Below are 25570 nucleotides of genomic sequence, written 5' to 3' on the forward strand. Positions count from 1 at the left end.
GGCTGAAGACAAATCCGTTGTAAACGAAGAGGAGGGGGTAGCAAAACAAAAAAAGAAGATCGCCTCAGTCAGAATGGACAAACAAAAATGTGGTGCAATTTTGTAAACGGAAATTGAATTTGCAAGGGTACCAACTTTATCATCTCCAGTTCAAAACAAGGCGATGAATATAAATTTGCCATTACGCATAGTCCCCGCCATGGCATGGCCATGTAGGATATACAGGTATGACCATAGAGCAAGAAGAGCAGGAGACGCATGGTGATCTTGACATGAGCGTTTGCTAACTGTGTAAGTGGCCTGTTTGGCCAACTTAGCCACAGGCAAAGAGGCCAAATGCTTGTATGGCTAAAACATGCTGGCTGCTGAAGGTGGCATATAACGCAGCGACGTTGCCGCACTACATCCTTATTGCCTCAAAACATGATGTTCAACTTAAGACTTAATTAATAAGTTTATAAAACAAAATCAAAATCCCAAAGGATGCAGCATAGACTCAACAAAAACGAAAAAAAAGAAAAAAACGCCAAATTAAATGCAGATGAGTGAGTGAGAAATAATCCATGTAAATTTCTCACGGGAAAATATAAATCAAAAGCCATAGAAAATGGAATTTTCATTAGAAGAGCCTGCAAGCCATCGAGATTTACCAAAGATTACCCCATCCATGTTTGAGCCATACTGGCCGTCGGACGGACGGATAGACGGATATGTATATGAAATGATGCCTGCAACTCTTGGATTCTTGCATGCGAATATCCTACTAAAATTTTGCAATATCCCACAGTACAGCCATTCACCCATCAGAGAAAACTTCAGGCTATAACATAGCTTGGCTGAGTTCAGCTCAGCGGCGTAATATGTTTTCAGCACTAATTGCAAATTGATTTTAATAAATTTCAACCAACTTTGACTGCCACACACGACAGGCGACAACAATTTGTTGTGCAAGTCACTCACTCACTCACTGGCCAATGGTTAGTAGTACAACAGCTCGTGAGAAGCTATTGAATTCATAACAGTGATATGGTAAGGTAATGGAAAATGGGTATGGAAGATGGGTTTCTTAAACAAATGTGAACAAGTTTCTGGGTCAGTGAAAATCACTACAATGACTAAAAGTTTAAAATGATATGTAAAACACATTATATGTGGAAAAATAGTAAAAAAACGGCGTTAAGTTCGGCCGAGCCGAACTTTGGATACCCACCACCTCGGGTATATACGAAAACCACCTTTCGTCATAATCCGGCGAAAAATGCATAATTTATGCCCCCATAGCAGCTTTATCGAAATAATGTCCGATTTGGACCAAATTCGACTCGGACATTGAATGGTCTAATAAGTACAAGTCATTGTTCAATTTTTGGTAGCCATATCCTAATATAGACCGATCTGAACCATATACGATACGCATGTCGAAATGCCTAACATAAGTCACTGTGGCAAATTTCAGTGAAGTCAGATTATAAATGCGCCTTTTATGGGGCCAAGACTTTAAATCGAGATATTGGTCTACATAGCAGCTATATCCAAATCTGGCCCGATTTGGGTCATATTGCAGAAAAATGTAGAAAAGCCCAACACAACGCACTGTCCCAAATCTCGGCGAAATAGAACAATAAATGTGCTTTTTACGGGCCCAACATCTTAAATCGAGAGATCGGTCTATATGGCAGCTATATACAAATCTGGACCGATCTGGGCCAAATTGCAGAATCTTGCAGAAGAACCTTACGCAACTCTCTGCCTCAAATTTCAGCAAAATCGAATAATAACTGTGGCTTTAATGGGCCCAAGACCCTAAATCGGAGGATCGGTCTATATGGCAGCTATATCCAAATAAGAACTGATCTGAGCCAAATTGACGAGGGATGTCGAACGGCCTAACACAACTCAACGTCCCAAATTTCAGCAAAATCGAATAATAAATGTGGCTTTAATGGGCCCAAGACCCTAAATCGGAGGATCGGTCTATATGGCAGTTATATCCAAATCTGCACCGATTTGTGCCATATTACAGAAATATTTCGAGGGGCTTCATATAACTCACTGTCCCAAATTTCGGCGACATCGGACAATAAATGCGCCTTTTATAGGCCCAATACCTTAAATCGAAAGTTCGGTCTATATGGCAGCTATATCCAAATCTGGACCGATCAGGGGCAAATTGCAGAATGTTGGCGAAGAACCTAACGCAACTCACTGTTCCAAATTTCAGCAAAATTGGATAATAAATGTGGCTTTTATGGGCCTAAGACCCTAAATCGGAGGATCGGTCTATATGGCAGCTATATCTAAATCTGAACCCATCTGGACCAAATTGAAGAAGGCTATCGAGTGGCCTAACATAACTCACTGTTCCAAATTTCAGCATAATCGGATAATAAATGTGGCTTTTATGGGGCTAAGACCCTAAATCGGCGGATCGGTCTATATGGTGGCTATATCAAGATATAGTCCGATATAGCCCAACTTCGAAATTAACTTGCTTATGGACAAAAAAAGAACCTGTGCAAAGTTTCAGCTCAATATCTCTATTTTTAAAGACTGTAGCGTGATTTCAACAGACAGACGGACAGACGGACGGACATGTCTAGATCGTCTTAGATTTTTCCGCTGATCAAGAATATATATACTTTATAGGGTCAGAAATGGATATTTCGATGTGTTGCAAACGGAATGACAAAATGAATATACCCCCATCCTTTGGTGATGGGTTTAAAAATAAGCCAGATCGAGGGTTACTAGAAATACATCGTGCAAAATTTACGTTACCATATGCAAACCATGGCTGTGGAGTGTAGCCCCGCCCCAACCCCGGGTCGGAGTATCAAGCTAGAGTCAGAGAGGGGTTCGGAGTTGAGCACGCTTGCCTCGACTCCGAACCGCTCTCCGACTCCGGCTTAATAGTCCGACTCCGGTCTCAAAAACTCGACTCTGGTCGACTCCGCAACCCTGGTGCAAACTCGATCTTCCCTTGGAAAGTTTGCCATTAGACCAATTAGCTTAACCTACAAACTTCAAATACTCTATAGGGGTCACTCTTGGTCACCCGACTGACACAGGGTAACTGGGTGCTCTACACTGGTTCGAAGCTCAGCTGTCATTATTAGAGTTGTGGAGGGCTGCGTTAATGTACGGAGTTTGTTGATATATTGTAGCTATCATTTAGACAGACATTCCGATTTCACTTCTTGAGCATATGTAGATTGCAACTATATTTTTCGATTCGACTGAAATTTTCGACATCCACAGTTTTAAGGAAATTTTATTTTTAGTTTATACTTCGAACTACTAATTGATTAAAACAAGTTTCTATCAATGACACTACCCTTTTTCCTACTAAACGTTTACAAAAATCTCCACAAAATTGAGTCCTTCGATGCCAAAACCGTATTTCAATTTCAACTCATATGTGTTCGCACTCTATTCTGTTGCAAAGATAAATTTTAAATGACATTTTGTTTGCAGAAATGCAACCAAACTCTGTCATCCCACTAAGATTTATGTCGCAAACTGCCAAAAGAAATCAAACGCACGAGTCATTGCGGCAAGCTAATACTGTATGTATGCGGTATTGAACCACAATCGAACAACTGCCAATGGAACATTTTGCCAATTGAAAGCATATTTAATGCTGTTCCTTCGCTAGCCCAACAGAAAAAATGCTCAGTCATATAAAAATTGTCGGTGTTTGAATGGCTATCTATCTGCCCGTCTGTCTGTCGGCCGTTGGTGTTACTATTTCCAATCATTTTACATAAATCAATGTTCCAATAGGAATAACGTGACTGGGCCGTATTTGCAGATACCGCTTACACACTCACGTGGTAGTGGTGGAACAGGCGGTTTTAATTAAATCGAAATATTCCGATATTCTCTTATCAAGATCGTTCTATTGGTGCATTTCATAACCTGGTTTTAAACGCTGAATCATGGGATTAAAGGAAAAACAATATTTGCCAATAATTTGAGCATTGCAAACAAAAAACTATTTAAATGAATAAAAAAAAAACAAATAAAAATGCATTAAATTCGGCCGGGCCGTACTTTGGATGTCCACGAACTTGGATCTATTTATTAGTTACCTCATTTCGTCATAATCCGTTGAAAATGCATCATTTATAAACCCATAGCACCTATAACGAAATGTGGTCCGATTTGTTCCAAGCTCGGTACGGTCTGTTAATAACTCGGCTGTATTCATGTGTGTAAACATAATTTTTATACCCATCACCATACGAATGGGGTACATGGAAATATTCGTCTAAGACCCCATAAAATATATATATTTTTGATCGTCTCGACGTTTTGAGTCGATCTAATCATGTCCGTCCGACCGTCGTTCGTCAGTCTGTCGAAATCAGGATAGCGGCCGAACGCGTAGAGTTAGCCGCTTGAAATTTTGCACGGATTGTCCATATCGGTTCAGATTTAGATATAACTCCCATATAAACCGACCTCCTGATTTGACTTCTTGAGCCCTTACAAGCCGCAATGTTTGTCCGATTTGGCTAAAATTTTACATGTTTCCTCTTCCAACAACTCTGCCAAATCAGATTAAAGATGTGCCTTTTATAGGTCCAAGACCTTAAAACGAAAGATCGGTCTCTATGGCAGCTATAACTAAATATAGATCGATAAGTGGCCATATTTAACACGGATATTAAAGAGCTTAACACAGTGCCAAATTTTAGCGAAATCAGGTAAAAAATGAGGAGATCGGTACATATGGCAGCCATATCCACTATATAAACCGATCAGAACCATATAGGACGCCGATGTCGAGAAACATATTGGGTTGCCCAAAAAGTAATTGCGGATTTTTCATATAGTCGGCGTTGACAAAATTTTTCACAGCTTGTGACTCTGTAATTGCATTCTTTCTTCTGTCAGTTATCAGCTGTTACTTTAGCTTGCTTTAGAAAAAAAGTGTTAAAAAAAGTATATTTGATAAAAGTTCATTCTAAGTTTTATTAAAAATGCATTTACTTTCTTTTAAAAAATCCGCAATTACTTTTTGGCAACCCAATAACATAGGTCGCTAAATCGGATAATAAATGCGCCTTTTATGAACTCAAGACTTTAAATCGGGAAATCGGTCGAATTGGCAGCTATATCCAAATATATCCTGAACTTGGCCTTTAATGGACCTAAAACCTTAAATCGGCGGATCGGTCTATAAGGGGGTTATATTAAAATATGGTCCGATATAGCCCATATACGATCTTAACCTACTTATGGACAAAAAAGGAATCTGTGCAAAGTTTCAGCTAATTATCTCCATTTTTAAAGACTTTAGCCAGACAGACGGACAAACGGACGAACATGTCTAGATCGTCTTAGACTTTTAAGCTGATCAAGAATATATATCTTTTATAGGATCGGAAATGGATATTTCGATGTGTTGCAAATGCAATGACAAAGTGAATACACCCCCGATCTTTCGGCGGTGGGTATAATAAAAGCTGAAAACGTGCTAAGTTCGGTCTGGTCGAAGCTTAGAAATCTACCACCATAGAAATTTACGCAAAAATTTACGCAAAATTAACTTAGTTGGCGCGCTTGTTAGAAATCATGACTTAATACTCCGTAAGTTAAATCGGATAACATTTGCGTCTTTCAGGGTCTCACGATGTTAAATCGGGAAATCGGTTTATATAAGAGCTTTATCAGGTAAAAGACCGATTTGGACCAAACTTGGCACAGTAGTTGAAAGTCATAACAGAACACTATATGCAAAATTTTAGATAAACCGGATAAAAATTGCGGTTTCCAAGGGCTCAAGTAGTCAAATCGGGAGATCGGATTATATGGGAGCTATATCAGGCTATAGACGATTTGGAACGCACTTCACACTCTACTCTACTCTACTCTACCTCTACTCTACCTCTACTCTACCTCTACTCTACCTCTACTCTACCTTCTACTCTACCTCTACTCTACCTCTACTCTACTCTACTCTACCTCTACTCTACCTCTACTCTACCTCTACTCTACCTCTACTCTACCTCTACTCTACCTCTACTCTACCTCTACTCTACCTCTACTCTACCTCTACTCTACCTCTACTCTACCTCTACTCTACCTCTACTCTACCTCTACTCTACCTCTACTCTACTCTACCTCTACTCTACTCTACTCTACTCTACTCTACTCTACTCTACTTTACTCTACTCTACTCTACTCTACTCTACTCTACTCTACTCTACTCTACTCTACTCTACTCTACTCTACTTTACTCTACTCTACTCTACTCTACTCTACTCTACTCTACTCTACTCTACTCTACTCTACTCTACTCTACTCTACTCTACTCTACTCTACTCTACTCTACTCTACTCTACTCTACTTTACTCCTCTACTCTACTCTACTCTACTCTACTCTACTCTACTCTACTCTACTCTACTCTACTCTACTCTACTCTACTCTACTCTACTCTACTCTACTCTACTCTACTCTACTCTCTACTCTACTCTACTCTACTCTACTCTACTCTACTCTACTCTACTCTACTCTACTCTACTCTACTCTACTCTACTCTACTCTACTCTACTCTACTCTACTCTACTCTACTCTACTCTACTCTACTCTACTCTACTCTACTCTACTCTACTCTACTCTACTCTACTCTACTCTACTCTACTCTACTCTACTCTACTCTACTCTACTCTACTCTACTCTACTCTACTCTACTACTCTACTCTACTCTACTCTACTCTACTCTACTCTACTCTACTCTACTCTACTACTCTACTCTACTCTACTCTACTCTACTCTACTCTACTCTACTCTACTCTACTCTACTCTACTCTACTCTACTCTACTCTACTCACTCTACTCTACTCTACTCTACTCTACTCTACTCTACTCTACTCTACTCTACTCTACTCTACTCTACTCTACTCTACTCTACTCTACTCTACTCTACTCTACTCTACTCTACTCTACTCTACTCTACTCTACTCTACTCTACTCTACTCTACTCTACTCTACTCTACTCTACTCTACTCTACTCTACTCTACTCTACTCTACTCTACTCTACTCTACTCTACTCTACTCTACTCTACTCTACTCTACTCTACTCTACTCTACTCTACTCTACTCTACTCTACTCTACTCTACTCTACTCTACTCTACTCTACTCTACTCTACTCTACTCTACCTCTACTTTACCTCTACTCTACTCTACTCTACTCTACTCTACTCTACTCTACTCTACCTCTACTTTACCTCTACTCTACTCTACTCTACTCTACTCTACTCTACTCTACTCTACTCTACTCTACTCTACTCTACTCTACTCTACTCTACTCTACTCTACTCTACTCTACTCTACTCTACTCTACTCTACTCTACTCTACTCTACTCTACTCTACTCTACTCTACTCTACTCTACTCTACTCTACTCTACTCTACTCTACTCTACTCTACTCTACTCTACTCTACTCTACTCTACTCTACTCTACTCTACTCTACTCTACTCTACTCTACTCTACTCTACTCTACTCTACTCTACTCTACTCTACTCTACTCTACTCTACTCTACTCTACTCTACTCTACTCTACTCTACTCTACTCTACTCTACTCTACTCTACTCTACTCTACTCTACTCTACTCTACTCTACTCTACTCTACTCTACTCTACTCTACTCTACTCTACTCTACTCTACTCTACTCTACTCTACTCTACTCTACTCTACTCTACTCTACTCTACTCTACTCTACTCTACTCTACTCTACTCTACTCTACTCTACTCTACTCTACTCTACTCTACTCTACTCTACTCTACTCTCTACTCTACTCTACTCTACTCTACTCTACTCTACTCTACTCTACTCTACTCTACTCTACTCTACTCTACTCTACTCTACTCTACTCTACTCTACTCTACTCTACTCTACTCTACTCTACTCTACTCTACTCTACTCTACTCTACTCTACTCTACTCTACTCTACTCTACTCTACTCTACTCTACTCTACTCTACTCTACTCTCTCTACTCTACTCTACTCTACTCTACTCTACTCTACTCTACTCTACTCTACTCTACTCTACTCTACTCTACTCTACTCTACTCTACTCTACTCTACTCTACTCTACTCTACTCTACTCTACTCTACTCTACTCTACTCTACTCTACTCTACTCTACTCTACTCTACTCTACTCTACTCTACTCTACTCTACTCTACTCTACTCTACTCTACTCTACTCTACTCTACTCTACTCTACTCTACTCTACTCTACTCTACTCTACTCTACTCTACTCTACTCTACTCTACTCTACTCTACTCTACTCTACTCTACTCTACTCTACTCTACTCTACTCTACTCTACTCTACTCTACTCTACTCTACTCTACTCTACTCTACTCTACTCTACTCTACTCTACTCTACTCTACTCTACTCTACTCTACTCTACTCTACTCTACTCTACTCTACTCTACTCTACTCTACTCTACTCTACTCTACTCTACTCTACTCTACTCTACTCTACTCTACTCTACTCTACTCTACTCTACTCTACTCTACTCTACTCTACTCTACTCTACTCTACTCTACTCTACTCTACTCTACTCTACTCTACTCTACTCTACTCTACTCTACTCTACTCTACTCTACTCTACTCTACTCTACTCTACTCTACTCTACTCTACTCTACTCTACTCTACTCTACTCTACTCTACTCTACTCTACTCTACTCTACTCTACTCTACTCTACTCTACTCTACTCTACTCTACTCTACTCTACTCTACTCTACTCTACTCTACTCTACTCTACTCTACTCTACTCTACTCTACTCTACTCTACTCTACTCTACTCTACTCTACTCTACTCTACTCTACTCTACTCTACTCTACTCTACTCTACTCTACTCTATTCTACTCTACTCTACTCTACTCTACTCTACTCTACTCTACTCTACTCTACTCTACTCTACTCTACTCTACTCTACTTTACTCTACTCTACTCTACTCTACTCTATTCTACTCTATTCTATTGAAAGGTCAAAAACAAACTCTGATCCAAATTTTAGAAGTTACACCATTTTCAAAACCTTTAAAACTTCCGATCCCGCTGAATCCAAATTCATACAATTTCTTAAGTATTTCATCTCAATATGGATTTCACCTTTTAAAAACCTTGACTTACAAATTAAGTCAGGTTTGCATCCGATTCTTTAACTCCTCCTATTTTTATTCTTAGCACCATATTTGTATGCAAATATGCCCGCACCACTGGAAATCTAATCAATATTATGCCCTCTTAACTAAATTGCACTGAGATGGGTAGAGAAAAGAAAATTCCTTTTCCTTGTAAAACCGCCACCCATCCTTTCACATATGCCGAGGACAAGAAGTCTATAGACATCGAACAAGGACGGACATCGAACCGTAATAAATTGTTGTGCTTTTGACTTGCGATAAAAATCTAAACAGAATGCGACTATGAACGCACCTAAAGTAACTGCATCAGCCCAGACCTAGGCCCAAGTAAAGGAGGAGGAGGAGGACTATGTGCCGCAACCATAAATTATTTTGTAGAGGTGCCATTTAATTTGCTCATGTTGTAAGATTGGATGATAGACCAAGAAGATTTTTTTTTCTATCTTTCGCTCTAGCCGACTTACGATCAAAATATCAAGGCATCGTTGACCCAGATCAGGCAGCGGCTGCCGCATCCACCACATCCACCGCCACAGCTACAGCCACGACAACATTTTGTGCTAATAATGAAAGCCAAGGATTGTGCGTTTGCAATGTTGAAGACAGGGGGCTACTTTTTAAGGAAATATCGTTTTTCTCGCCTCTTCTTTCCCACGTACTCAACTCCCCTCCTGACCGTGACTGCACACATGTGACCATGTCGAGGATGTTGCTAGACAAGCGGTCTATTTGTTAAATATTTTCCATTTTTATCTCATCTCCCAGCGATTTATCATCTTTTGTTGGCGTTTGGTTAACTGGGCAGCTGGATAAGGGGGTAAGTTGTGGCCCGTTAAGCCCATCGCAAGTTCAGAGAGCATATTTTATGCCATATCAGGACACAATCAATAATGGTACATGTTCTCTATATCTTCTGCCTAAACAGGATGCAATTGTTTAGAGCTCAACAGGAAATCTTTAGCGGTCGGTAAATCATTCTCAATGTGTTTTATTTTCCTTTTGTTAAAGAAAAAAACAAAACAACCAAAAGAACATGAGAGTTGTAGAAAAAAATTGCCTGCCATTTTTCGCCGCTGAAAGCTAGGACATAAACCACACAGACGCAAACACAGATGCTGACATACACATGACAAGTCAACTTGACAATAATTTTTTTGCTGTATGCGAATATGTGAGACCTCACCTTATGAAATCGTGCTCCACATGCCAACAATTAAACTATCCATCACAGTATACTCACGCTACCGTTGTTGCGGCCGATGCTGCAATTGTTTGTATAACAGCCCCCTGGATATGTGGAGACCAAACCACGGGATTTTTCAAAGGATAAGGCGAACAAATGGTAAAAGGGGAACACTGCTGTGTGTGGAAAACCACTTGGAAAAACTAAAGCCACAATTGTGGCATATAAAACAAATTAAGCACAGTGGTCTCGAATGGAGTCTGCAATCTGTTTCCGATCTTGATCATTCTCAGCATAAATTTCAGCGAAATCATGTGGAAAATACTCCTTTCATGAATCAAAATATATCCGTATCAAGTCCGATCTGGACCATATTTGGCAAGAATGTCGAGGGGATGATTTTATAAGGTCCATATATGTTGCGGATGTTGACACGTGTAGTATAACTTATCGATCCACAATTCAGGAAAAACGGCCGACTTTAATGGGCTTAAACCCACAAATCGGAAGACGGTTCTATATAGTAGTCAGATTTTTTTTTGGGTGGGGGCCATATTAGAACTACAAACGAATAATACGTACGTATACGTGCTAACATTTGAAAAATAGTAATTTTTGGAGTGGTGGGTGGGTCGGGCATTTTATCGCCACTCCTTTGGGAGACCACCATAAATGACCTATTACAGTTGGTGACAGAGGAGGGATTTGAACCCGTCTGCTATGCAGACGATGTTATAATAATTCTAAGGGGTAAGGATCCGAACGAACTATGCGCAAGGGCCGAAAGGGTCTTGCATATGGCATATGACTGGGCTAGACCCAGATGTCTCAATGTTAACCCAGAGAAGATACTTCTTAGGAGTAAGGATCCGAACCAGCTATGCAGAAGGGCCGAAAGGGTCTTGCATATGGCATAATTTGCAGGTCCCATGACATAAATATAAGGGAGAAAGTGGCACAGGGTACGCCTCAGGGGGGCATTTTATCGCCACTCCTTTGGGTGACCACCATAAATGACCTATTACGGATGCTGACTGAGGAGGGATTTGAACCCGTCTGCTACGCAGACGATATTATGACGTTTCTAAGGAGTAAGGATCCGATCCAGCTATGCGCAAGGGCCGAAAGGGTCTTGCATATGGCATATGACTGGGCTAGACCCAGATGTTTCAATGTTAACCCAGAGAAGACTGAAATATGCCTGTTCACGAGGAAGATGAAGGTGGGTCAATTTAAAGCACCACGTTTCCTCAATAAGACGATTTCGATATCTGACAAGCTCAAATACTTAGGTGTGATCTTGGACAGGAAACTGAATTGGAAGTGTCACATTCAAGAGCGTACTGAAAAAGCTCAATGATAATGGACATTATGTAGACGGACCGTAGGTTCGAAATGGGTCCTGAATCCGAGAATAGTTCACTGGCTCTACAGAAGCGTGATTAGACTTACTTACGCCTCAGTAGTTTGGTGGACTGCTATTGAGAAAAAGTGCAACATAAGGACCATACAACAGGTTCACAGAACATGTTGTCTTGGCATAGGCGGAGCGATGAGTTCCACGCCCACTAGGGCATTGGAGACTATTCTATATATACGACCCATTGACATAAAGATTAAGTGTGAGGCAGCCACTGCGACGATGAGACTTAAGACAATGGGATAATGGGATAATGGATTGAGGATGGGAGCTGCTCATACCATCACGGTATAATCGAGGCGACTATACGAAACCTGGAAGGAAGGGAAGAGGTTTCCGATGGGATACCTGAGACGGCACTTGAGGTCAAGGGCGAGGCACTACTGCCAGCGGCACAGCCTTGCACTGACGGAGCTCTAGTATTGCCGTCTGGAAGATCATATTTAACGGATGGATCAAAGCTAGGGGACAGCGTGGGCCTTGGGGTCTACATTGAGAACCCAGGGACTGAGATCTGTTTTAGACTGCCTGACCATAATACGGTCCTGCAGGCGGAGATTCGGGCGTTCACGGAATGCATGAAGTGGTGTGGTGCTAACGCGAAGACTTCGAGTGTGAACATCTTTTCGGACAGTAAGATTGCCATAAGGACAATAACAACCAGGACGCTAAGGTCACGAACAGTCTTGCAGTGTAAGAAGGAGATTAACGCCTTCTCTGAGGATGGCACTACCAGTATCGTTTTGGGTGCCGAGCAATAACGGAGTAAGGGGGAATGAAAGGGCAAACGAATTGACAGTGAAGGCCAGAGAACTGCCGTCGATAAACTTTGTTAACCCGATGCCTTCCGGGCTTTTCATAACGGGACACATACGACTACTAACTCACTCATGCAAAATTAATATCTGCACCCTCTACTCAACCCTACTCAACCCTACCTAACCTTACCCATTGCCGACATCATACGCGACAAGCTTTGAAAAGAGGTCACCGTGAAAAGAGGCCACAGACTCTATCATATAGAGATATCTAAAGCTACGAAGTTACTCTCACCGAACTGGTGAATAGAGCGACTCCAACGACAGGAATGCCATCAGATCACTTGTGGAGCGATTTCCATACTGTAGTTTGCTAAGAGACAATTGGATTGGGGATGAGGATTAACCATGTTCTCCATAGCCTTAAAAAGTGCGAAGCATAACGCTATTGGTCGGTAATTCGCAAGATTGGTTGCTTCACCTTTCTATATAAGCTGCACGCTGACAATCGCAAGGTTGAAAAGACTGTGTAAAGGACGAGGGAACGTAAAACACTTGCCCAGAAAAAGTGGTGATATACCCTACAAAGTATGTATATTTCGGATCGTCGTAAAATTCTAAGACGATTTAACGATGTCCGTGTGTCTGTCCGTCCGTCTGTTGTAATCTTTCTACAGCCTTCAAAAATTGAGTTATTGAGCTGAATTTTGGCACAGATACGTTTGTTTGATGCACGCTGGTTAAGTTCTTGATCGGGCCAAATCGGACCATATTTGGATATAGCTGCTATATAGACCGATTTTCCGACAAAGGGTCTAATGCCCATAAAAACTTCATTTTTCATCCGATTTCGCAGAAATTTTTAACAGTGAGTAGTTTTAGACCTCCCGACATCTGACCCAAATATAGTTCAGGTCGGACTATATTTAGATATAGCTGCCATATAGACCAATCTGCCGATAAAGGGTCTGAACCCCATAACAGATTTATTTATTGGCCAAATTCGCTGAAATTTGAAACAGTGGATTATTTTAAACCCCCCAACGTCTGAGCTAAGTATGGTTTAGATCGGACTATATTTAGATATAGCTGCCATATAGACCGATCTCCTAATAAAGGGACTGAAGCCCATAAAAGCTTTATTTATTACCCGATTTCGCTGAAATTTGAAACAGTGAGTAACTTTATGCCTCCCAACATAATACCCAAATGTGGTTCAGATCGGACTATATTAAGATATAGCTGTCATATAGACCGATCTGCCGATAAAGGGTATGGAGCCCGTGAAAGCTTTATTTATTACCCGATTTTGCTGAAATTTGAAAAAGAGGGTTATCTTCAGATCCCAATAATTGACCTAAGTATAGATCAAATCGGACTATATTTAGATATAGCTGCCATATAGACCGATCTCCAAATAAAGGGTCTAAAGCCCGTAAAAGCTTTATCTTTTAACCGATTTCCCTGAAATTTGAAACATTGAATAGTTTTACGCCTCCTAACGTAGGATTCACCAACACCCCACCTAAATATGGTTCTGATCGGACTATATTTAGATATAGCTGCCAAAAAGACCAATATTTAATTCTAAAAAATTGAACAGTGACTTATATTTATTGGACCACTCAATGTCCGTGCAGTATTTGGGTGTCTAAGTTATCCAATTTTCACCAGATTGTGGCGAAAGGGGGTTTACATATATAACCGAGGTGGTGGGTATCCAAAGTTCGACCCGGCCGAATTGAATGCCTTTTTCCTGTTTTTTTTAACTTTCCTATATCTTTTGAAAAATCACTCTTTAAAAGATTCGTTCTGTTAAAAATTGATTTGATTATTTGAATTCTTGTTTTATTTTTAACAAATATATACGTATAAATTTACAAGTTAAATTTACAAATATATTTTTAAATATTGTAAGAGAAAAAAAGGATTTAAAGGAAATTATCAGCAAAATATATAAAATTGGAAACAACTAAAATGGGCACAACAAAAGCCATAGGAACTAACAGCACAAATAAGCAAGAGACACACAGCTGCAGAGAAAAATGAAACATATTTATAATCAAAGGAGTTTTGAAGGTAATGTTAAAAAATGATTAAAATTCCTGTTAAAATATCTCTGATTGTGGAATGTTTTCCGTGATCAACAAAAACAAGTAAAAGCGTGCTAAGTTCAGCCGGGCCGAATCTTATATACCCTCCACCATGGATCGCATTTGTCGAGTTCTTTTCCCGGCATCTCTTCTTAGGCAAAACAGGATATAAGGAAAGATTTGCTCTGCTATTAGAGCAATATCAAGATATGGTCCGGTTTGGACCACAATTAAATTATATGTTGGAGACCTGTGTAAAATGTCAGCCAATTCGAATAAGAATTGCGTTCTTTGTGAGCTCAAAAAGTAAAATAGAGAGATCGATTTATATGGGAGCTGTATCGGGCTATGGACCGATTCAGACAATAATAAACACGTATGTTGATGGTCATGAAAGAATCCGTCGTACAAAATTTCAGGCAAATCGGATAATAATTGCGACCTCTAGAGGCTCAAGAAGTCAAGATCCCAGATCGGTTTTTATGGCAGCTATATCAGGTTATGAACCGATTTGAACGATATTTGGCACAGTTATTGGATATCATAACAAAATACTACGTGCCAAAATTCATTCAAATTGGATAAGAATTGCGCCCTCTAGAGGCTCAAGAAGTCAAGACCCAAGATCGGTTTATATGGCAGCTATATCAGGTTATAAACCGATTTGAACCATACTTGGCACAGTTGTTGGATATCGTAACAAAACACATCGTGCAAAATTTCATTCCAATCGGATAAGAATTGCGTCCTCTAGAGGCTCTAGAGGGTCTAGAGGCTCAAGAAGTCAAGACCCAAGATCGGTTTATATGGCAGCTATATCAGGTTATGAACCGATTTGAACCATACTTGGCACAGTTGTTGGATATAATATCGAAACACGTCGTGCTAAGTTTCATCCCAATCGGATAAGAATTGCGCACTCTAGAGGCTCAAGAAGTCAAGACCCAAGATCGATTTATATGGCAGCTATATCAAAACATGGACCTATATGGCCCATTTACAATACCAACCGACCTACACTAATAAGAAGTATTTGTGCAAAACTTCAAGCGGCTAGCTTTACTCCTTCGGAAGTAAGCGTGCTTTCGACAGACAGACGGACGGACGGACGGACAGACGGACGGACATGGCTAGATCGACATAAAATTTCACGACGATCAAGAATATATATATGTACTTTATGGGGTCTCAGACGAATATTTCGAGTAGTTACAATCAGAATGATGAAATTAGTATACCCCCCATCTTATGGTGGAGGGTATAAAAAGGGCCAAACTTCTCACATATCAATAAGTGATATGTGTCAAAAACGAAAACGTCTTAGTGCGTCTGATGGAGGACTGCCACTTAAACCTAACCTAACCTTTCGTTAAGGCACACTTGACCACAGAGGTTTATTAAGGATCAGGGAGTAAACAATTTTAAGACAGACATCAACTCACCGATCGTTTTCTTTCCGTTAATGCACTGCGACATAATGGACATTTCTTGGCCCATCGTTGATGCCGATATGTCTTCAATTCATTCAAACATTCCTTACAAAATGAATGGCCACATTCTAAAGCAACGGGTGACTTCTTATCTTCCAAACACAGAACGCATGGATCAAATTCTGCGATTTGCATTTCAATTTCAATGTAAATCTCGGTATTATTGTTTTTTCTTTGAACAAAATATATCAACAATTATATCTCAATACATTTATTTGACACATTTATTATAGGGTTATTACAAAAAAAAAACTAAATTAAAACAAGTAAAAAGGCATTAAGTTTGGCCGGGCCGAACTTTGTATACCCAACACCTCGGGTATATATGTAAACACCCTTTCGTCACAATCCGGTGAAAATTGGATAACTTATGCACTCAAATTCGGCACGAACATTGAGTGGTCTAATAAATATTAGTCATAAGAGCAGTGTAAAAGGGGTTTTATACCCACCACCATAGGATGGGGGTATACCAATTAGGTCATTATGTTTGTAACACCTCGAAATATTTGTCTAAGACCCCATAAAGTACAATATATATATTCTTGATCGTCTCGACGTTCTGAGTTGATCTAGCCACGTCCGTCCATCCGTCTGTCGAAATCACGATAGCGGTCGAACGCGTTAAGGTAGCCACTTGAAATTTTGCACAGATACTTTATATTGATGTAGGTCATTGCGGATTGCAAATGGACCTTATCGGTTCAGATTTAGATATAGGCCCCATATAAACCGATCTCCAGATTTGACTTCTTGAGCTCCTGGAAGTCACATTTTTTTGATTTTTATTAAATATTTATCCCAATTGTCCATAAAAGTTTTTTCAATTTCAGAAAATTTCGTCCAAATCATATTTTCTAAAAAAATTTTCTCAAATTTCTATTTTATGCTAAAAGTTCCCTAACAATCCCCGGTGACACATTGAGGTATAGTTTGGAAAATTCATCTTTCCACTTGGACTCTTTCAAGCCAATGTCTTGGCAAAGACCTTAAGCCTCTTTCCGTCTCTGCTTCTTGTTGCAGACATGGGACAAGTAGAAATGATCCAAAGAATATGCGATGTGGGGTATATTATTGTTGGCCGTGGAAGTTTCTTTCTATGCCTTTTTGTATGGCATGTAAAAATATAGTATGGTGGTGAGTGGACGGCCCACCGCTTTGGTTTGATTGTGAGTGACTGCCTTTAACAACTGACAAATTGCCATGGTCCATTAAGACAACAAAAATGCTCACAACTTCTCATCCACACACTCACACAATCTCTCACATGGAGTTTGGTGGATTCCATGAACATTCGGTCCATATGCGCATGCGCAGCAAACATCCATCCGTTTGGAGTCAAACAAAAATTCCTGCTACTGTCAGGAACGTTTACATTTGACAAACCACAGTTGCTGTTGCTGCTGCTGGAGTTTACTGCAATTTTGTTGCCACTGTTGGTGGCTCCAAACGAATTTCATTGTTGCCCCCAGTTTTGTAAGCTCCTAGAGAACCCTCGACTCTATGGATTTATGGCCGAGTAACAACAGAAAACAACAAATTTTGAGTTGTTCCTTTTGATGGTGTTATTGTGTTCTTTCTTTCATGGGGGAGTGTTTCACTCATAGTGGGTTATGACCAACCAGAGAGGAGAAGAGAAGAGGGAGTGCAACTCCAACAGAAACAAAAAATCCTATGGTTAATCGATTCAAATCACGAAATTGTTTTAACAAATGTTCCTTTTGTACTACTTGAATGCCGAAATATAGCATGTCCATAACAAAACATTGGCCACCACCGGCGGTGCAGGTCTTAACACCACTCCACTTTAGTGGTGTTTGTGCCAACAATGGCTTCAACGGCAGCCCTAACAAGATGAATAGAAAATTGCAACAGAATGATAAATTGATTTGTTGCAAGACATTGATTCATGGCAATAACGACCATTTATGAGATGATCGATGGATGGTAGAGTTATCATTATGAAAGACGAAATTATCTGACCTAAATTTGTTACTCTGTTATGGTTTATTATCAAGGACCTCTTCCTAGCCGACGGAGAAATATCACAATTTACCATTGACGAATCTATCTGCAGTCGGTTTAACATTCAAGAACCGATCCATAGTCATTCCTGGCCAATCCTATCCTATAGTGGTGGGTATAAAATGTAAGGAACCAGGCGGGGAAAACCCCTCACCGGTAAGAGTATGGTCCAGCCTCCCAATTAAGGCCTTTGAAAGAAAGACTAAGTGAAGAAATCCAGGTATAGAAAAGGGTTTCAGCCATTATTCTGTGTCGTTTCTACTCGCAATTTCGGTTGTCTCCAACTCCTGCTCGTCATCGCACACCCTGCAAATGTGGATCCCAGAGTTTATGGCAACCTGGCATTTCAATTCTAGTCAGGACCTCTATCTGCAGTCGCAAAGTCATGCTTTTCAGGATAAGCGTTGTACTGTTTCGTGAAATATTCGATCCAAGAAGAGCTATACCCAGCACCAGCCTCTGCTTCATTCGTGCGGTCATCGTAAAAAGAGTCCACCGCAACAAGAAGCTCGCAAATTCGAGGGCTCCGTGATTCCGTAGAACGATTCGTGCTCATCAGCTAACTATTGGGTTGCCCAAAAAGTAATTGCGAATTTTTTAAAAGAAAGTAAATGCATTTTTTATAAAACTTAGAATGAACTTTAATCAAATCTACTTTTTTTACACTTTCCTAAAGCAAGCTAAAAGTAACAGCTGATAAATGACAGAAGAAAGAATGCAATTACAGAGTCACAAGCTGTGAAAAAATTTGTCAACGCCGACTATATGAAAAATCCGCAATTACTTTTTGGGCAACCCATATTTCTCATCGGCCGTCTGGTTTCCACCTCCCCTTGATGGCCCGGAACTCAAGAGCTACTGACAGCATTCCCTATTGCTCGAAGAAGCATTCATAGTCATTTGAATGTCCATGTATATAGTGACAATTTGATCGTGCCGTAGCTCCCGCCAAGACATTGTCTTCAATTACTTCAGTATGGCAAAGACCTCCGCCTGAAACACGCTACACTCGTCCAGAAGCCTGTATGGTTCCCTGATTGCAAGAAACTCAATGCACAGCCAACCATTAAAAAATCACTAATATCATCGTTCAAGACGTTAGGTCTCGACAGAATCTCTACAGTAATACTGATCAACCTGGATGTACAGATAAGTCGAGTACATGATCAAGGTCCTTAACCTGACTCTGTACTAGAGCTGGCAAAATATCGATGGCATTATCGATACTATCGATATTTTATTTTTTGTCTGTATTTGGATTGATATTTTTGCTATCGATATTACCAGAAAATACAAAAACAAAATTGAATAAAAATAAGCAATCCTACACTAATGGATCCTATAAGATACATTGTGCCTATAGAGGGCGCAATTTTCATCTGATTGGGTTAAAATTGTGTTTAATGATTTCTTTCATAACTACCAGCTGACTTTATTAAATTTAGTTTTATTCGGTCTATGTATTGATATTTGCTGTGTTTTATTTTAGTGCAAATCACGATTATTTGTTTCCTTTTATCTGTTATTGCATGTTATCGATAGATTACCAGTACAACTTTGCACTGATATTTTATCCACAACATCTGACTTGCACTGGAAAGGACTAAAATAATAGACAGCAATTGCTTCCATAAAAATCGATCCCTTGAGTTGAACCTCTCATTTTCGTTTAAAATATAGGGAATGGAAATTAACGATGGTATCGATACTATCGATATTTATTATAAGATATATCGAAAACATCGAATGTTGCGATTATCGATTGTTTGCCAGCTTTACTCTGGACACCCTTATAGATTCCAATGTTTAGTCAAAGGGCAGAGTGATTCCGCTATTGAAACTAGAAAAGGATTCGAGCAAGGGCGAATCCTTCACTCTCCAGTAGTTAAGACGCTTGATATACTGCTTCTAATAAACCTTGTTGGAGAATATCCATATGCTGAACATTAGCGTGGATTTCGTCAATTGCAAGCATAGGAGGTCACGCGCAGAAAGCCCGGCTAAGAATCCCGGCGAGAACATCAGAAACAAGTAAAAGCGTGCTAAGTTCGGCCGGGCCGAATCTTATATACCCTCTACCATGGATCGCATTTGTCGAGTTCTTTTCCCGGCATCTCTTCTTAGGCAAAAAAGGATATAAGAAAAGATTTGTTCTGCTATTAGAGCGATATCAAGATATGGTTCGGTTTGGACCACAATTAAATTTTATGTTGGAGACCTGTGTAAAATGTCAGCCAATTCGAATAAGAATTGCCCCATTTGGGGGCTCAAGAAGTAAAATAGAGAGATCGATTTATATGGGAGCTATATAAGGCTATAGACCAATTCAGATCATAATAAACACGTATGTTGATGGTCATGAGAGGAGCCGTCGTACAAAATTTCAGGCAAATCGGATAATAATTGCGACCTCTAGAGGCTCAAGAAGTCAATATTCCAGATCGGTTTGTATGGCAGCTATATCAGGTTATGAACCGATTTGAACCATACTTTGCATAGTTGTTGGATATTATAACAAAATACTTCGTGCAAAAATTCATTCAAATCGGGTAAGAAATGCGCCCTCTAGAGGCTCAAGAAGTCAAGACCCCAGATCGGTTTATATGACAGCTTTATTAGGTTATGGACCGATTTCAACCATACTTGGCATAGTTGTTGGATATCATAACAAAACACGTCATGCAAACGGATAAGAATTGCTTACTTTAGAGGCTCAAGAAGTCAAGACCGAAGATCGGTTTATATGGCAGCTATATCGGGTTATAAACCGATTTGAAACATACTTGGCACGGTTGTTGGAAATCATACAAATAGGTCGCGCAAAATTTCTTTCCAATCGGATAAGAATTGCGCACTCTAGAGGCTCAAGAAGTCAAGACCCAAGACCGGTTTATATGGCAGCCATATCAAAACATGGACTGATTTGAACCACACTTAGCGCAGTTGTTGGAAGTGATATCAAAACACCACGTGCAAAATTTCAGTCAAATGGGACCAGAATTGCGGTCCTTTGCACCGGAACGAGCTTGCTCACCTGCAGTAGCTTGACGAGGATCGCCACCTTGACATGAAAATGTCCAACAACCAGTGGGTTTGCTTCCCACCAAAGTTCTGTTCTGTCGCTATTGTGGCATCACAATGGACTAAAATAAACTAAGTGAGTCTGGTTAGAAAATAGACTACAGCTCTAACACATCCCCTCACTAATGCATTTGTGAGGTATACAGCCGTGTAAAACCCTCCACTAAGTGGTGTCGTTCCGCTGGACGGCCTTCGGACTCGTCAGTTAAAAAGGAGGTCTCTTATCATTGAGCTTAAAATTTAAGCACTTCAATGATATAAGAGAAGTGTGCGCGCTGTTCCTTAATGTGTGGCATCGACCCTAGATTGGATTCATGAGCCCCTAGACATCTCAATTCTCCGATTTGGCTCAAATTTTTAAGGTGTAGAATAGCTATGCCCTCCAACACTCACGTCAAAACACACCCAGATTGGATAGTAAACTTATATAGGCCCCATTTAAACCGATCCCAGCCGTAGTTTTAACCCGATTTATCAAAACACCTGTGTCCTTCCGAACCCTACTTCTTCAGACCATTAAAGCCTCAATCAATATCCGATTTGTTTGTTACAAAAATAGTCAAATACGATGAAGATGGGTACCTAAGATTTGGGGCAGCCGAACTAAGCCCAGTTTTATTTGTTTTTTTTTTTTATATTCATATCATTTTGAATTTCAAAATTTACCGTTCTTCTATATTAAACTAAAGTTTGAAAGTCACTGTTATCAACATCAAGCTATCAATTTTCAGTGAACGTTGCTGAGTAAATAGAAGAAGAAGACTAAATGTAAACATAAACACTGAAGTGAAGGTGGTATCAGTTTCATCAAGAACAAATTTTCCACTTGGCACAATTTATTAAGAAAAAACTCCTAAAATGGGCAAGCGACAGCATCAAAAAGATAAAATGTAAGTGATTTAATCTTATTCACCTTTCCCCATATTCAAACAAGACAAATTCCTGCTTCCAAAAAAGGTACCTCACCTACACGGAGTGGACAGAATTTTATGGTGGCAAAAAGTTCGAATCAGCAGAAAATGAACATATCAAATTTAAACGTCTACCCTATGACTGTTGCTGCATCACTCTCGTGCCCTTCGATATACCCTATAGCGATTTGGAGGGCAATATTTTCGAATTGGAGGCCATTCACAACTTCATAGCAAAATTCAAACTTAATCCGGTGACCGGCAAGCCTTTGGATGCCAAATCTTTGTTGAAATTGAACTTCCATAAAAACTCTGACGATGAATATCATTGTCCGGCTTTGTTTAAGCCTTTCACCAAGAATTCCCATATTGTGGCTTTGAGAACTACAGGAAATGTCTATTGCTGGGAGGCCATTGAACAATTGAACATAAAGGCGAAAAATTGGAAAGATTTAATAGATGATACACCATTTCAACGCAAAGACATTATCACCATACAAGACCCAGAGAAATTGGAAAAATTTGATATTTCAAGATTCTATCACATAAAAAAGAATTTAAGGGTGCTCACCGAGGAAGAGGAGCAAGAAAGAAATGATCCCACGAAAAAGATAAAAACCATGAACTTGGAGACAAGGGAAACCTTGGAACAATTGGAACGTGACTACAAAGTGGCTGAAGTGCAGCCTTCAACATCGAAGCAAACAGCGGACAAATTCAATGCGGCCCATTATTCTACGGGAGCGGTGGCTGCCAGTTTTACTTCTACCACCATGATGCCGGTGTCGATGGTAGAGGCTGCTATTATCGATGAAGATCAAGTTAAATATGAAAGGGTCAAGAAGAAGGGCTATGTACGTTTAACCACCAACATGGGACCTTTGAATTTGGAATTGTATTGCGATCAGGTGGCAAAAACTTGTCACAATTTTATGCGTCATTGTTCGGATGGCTATTACACGGGCACTTTGTTTCATCGTTCGATAAGGAATTTTATGGTGAGTTTGTGTGTTGTTTGTGTGCTTTGTTTGCTTACTCCTTTTGTTTTAAAGGTACAAGGTGGCGATCCAACGGGCAAAGGCACCGGAGGTCAATCCATTTGGGGTAAAAAATTTGATGATGAATTCAAACCCAATTTAACTCACTCTGGACGAGGTGTGCTCTCCATGGCCAATTCAGGACCTAATACCAACGGATCGCAGTTGTAAGTGAGAGGGTGCGAATATAGTAAGATGACATTGGTCAAATAGCTGATAAGGGGAAGAAGTTGAATTTTTGATAAAATTTTCCATAAAACTTAAATTTTGACAAGAATTTCTTCAGAAATGAAATTTTGAAAAAATTTTTTCAGAAATAAATTTTCTCACAACTTTTTTTAAAACACAAAATTTTTATAAATTTCGATTTACCACCACTATTTTTATTTCGTCCATAGGTTATGGTCTCCTGCTTTAATTTTATAACCACTCTTTCGTTTCAGTTTCATTACCTATCGCTCTTGCAAACATTTGGATGGCAAACACACCGTTTTTGGCAAAGTTGTTGGAGGTTTGGATACTTTACAAAAAATGGAACAAATCGAAGTAGACAACAAGGATCGTCCCATAGAGGACATTATTATAGAGTCCATTCAAGTCTATGTGGATCCATTTAAAGAAGCCGAAGAGCAATTAGCCAAAGAAAGAGCCGAAGAAGCTGAAAAACAACAGCAGGAGAAAAATGCAGAAATAACAAAGAAACGTTTAAAGGAACCTCTCAAGGTCTATCGAGAAGGAGTGGGAAAATATTTGAACATACAGGCAGCGAAACAAGCACAGAAAGAAGAAAATGCCGGCAGCAGTTTATTTGGAGGACCTATTAGAAAAAAAGCATCGGGCAAGGCAGGATTTAGTGATTTTTCTTCGTGGTAGAGGTATGTTAATAAAATGAAAAACAAAAAAAAAATTAATTAAAAAATAAATAAAATAAAAAGCAAAATTAGCAAAACATTTAATGTGGAACACTCATTGTACATGGCATAGCAGTCTAGCCAAGCAAATGCAAATTTGCCCATGAACATTCCACTAAGGAACAGGGGCAAACATCTCACATATTAATGAGAGCTGTCCGATTCAAGTTTTTTTTAATTCAATGATTAGGGGCCTCCTTTTTAAAGCCGAGACCGAACTGCGTGCCGCTGTACGACATCTCTTTGGGGAGAAATTTTTACAAGGCATTGTACCTCAAAAATGTTGCCAGCATTAGGAGGAGATAGCCACCGCTGAAAATGTTTCCGATGTTCTCGTTGTTGTTGTAGCCATATTTTCATATGGAGGTGGCGATCCTCGTCAAGCTCCTGTAGGTGAGCAAGCTCGTTCCGGTTCAAAGGGTCGATCGCCGCGGGAACATGGAGGCCATTGGCTATTTAAAGGCCCCAATAACTCGCCTTGTTATATCGAGCATCATAGGCACTCTGTATTTGTACAAGAGCCGGTGCCGCCCGACCTCTCACTGAGACTTTCCACTCGATACCGCTGATTGTCAGCGACTGCCGTTGCAGCTACCCCGTTTGGAGCATTACCACTATCCACAAGCTGACTTAAACTCGGTAGCTCGCAGCTAAGCTTCTCGTGACAGCAATGAACACCACACATTTAGGATCTCAATGTTCCAGCATGTCTGATGATAATAGGCGTCAGTGGCATAGGCGGTACCTACGCCTCTGGAAAATTTTTTCAGTTTCGTTCAATATCAGTATTTTGGGCGTTCTTTGAAACTGTAACAAGTAAGAGCGTGCTAAATTCGGTCGGGCCGAATTGTATGTACCCTTCACCATGGACCGCATTTGTCGAATTCTATGCGCGGTATCTCTTTTTAGGGAAACAAAGAATATTGAATAAAAACTGTTATCCTATTGGAGCTATGTCAAGTTATAGTCCGATTCGGTCCATAATTGAATGTTGAATATTGTAGAAGTCATTGTGTAATATTTCAGTTCATTCGGATAAGAGTCGCGCCCTGTAGGGGCTCATGAAGCAAAATCGGGAGATAGGTTTATATGGGCGTTGTATCAAGCTATTGATCGTTTGGGACATTATCAGACACGTATGTTAAAGGTCATGAGAGAAGCCGTTGTACAAAATTTCTGCCAAATTGGATAATAATTGCGCCCTCTAGAGGCTCAAAAAGTCAAGATCCCAGATCGGTTTATATGGCAGCTATATCAGGTTCTTTACCGATTTGCGCCATACTTAGCACAGTTACTAGAAGTCATAACAAAAACCTCATGCAAAATTTCAGCCAAATCTGATGAGAATTGAGCGCTCTATTGCCTCAAAAATCAAGATCCAAGATCGTTTTATATGGCAGCTATATCAAAACATGGACCGATTTGAACCATACTTAGCGCAGTTGTTGAAAGTGATACCAAAACACCTTATGCAAAATTTCAATT

At 39.9% G+C, this 25570-nt stretch overlaps 1 protein-coding gene across 1 annotated transcript in view; it reads left to right on the top strand.

Annotated features, from left to right (window-relative positions):
* The window catches only part of LOC106082656 (RING-type E3 ubiquitin-protein ligase PPIL2), a 203343-nt gene that overhangs the window by 130537 nt on the left and 47236 nt on the right, over positions 1-25570 (top strand). The window contains exons 2-5 of the mRNA XM_059370202.1: positions 21958-22116; positions 22184-23135; positions 23190-23341; positions 23618-24049. Coding sequence (XP_059226185.1) covers positions 22085-22116; positions 22184-23135; positions 23190-23341; positions 23618-24047 — 1566 coding nt within the window. The 5' untranslated portion in view covers positions 21958-22084 and the 3' untranslated portion in view covers positions 24048-24049. The remainder of the gene's footprint in view (positions 1-21957; positions 22117-22183; positions 23136-23189; positions 23342-23617; positions 24050-25570) is intronic.

This window comes from Stomoxys calcitrans, chromosome 5, assembly GCF_963082655.1.
Source record: "Stomoxys calcitrans chromosome 5, idStoCalc2.1, whole genome shotgun sequence".
NCBI classification, from domain to species: Eukaryota; Metazoa; Arthropoda; class Insecta; order Diptera; family Muscidae; genus Stomoxys; species Stomoxys calcitrans.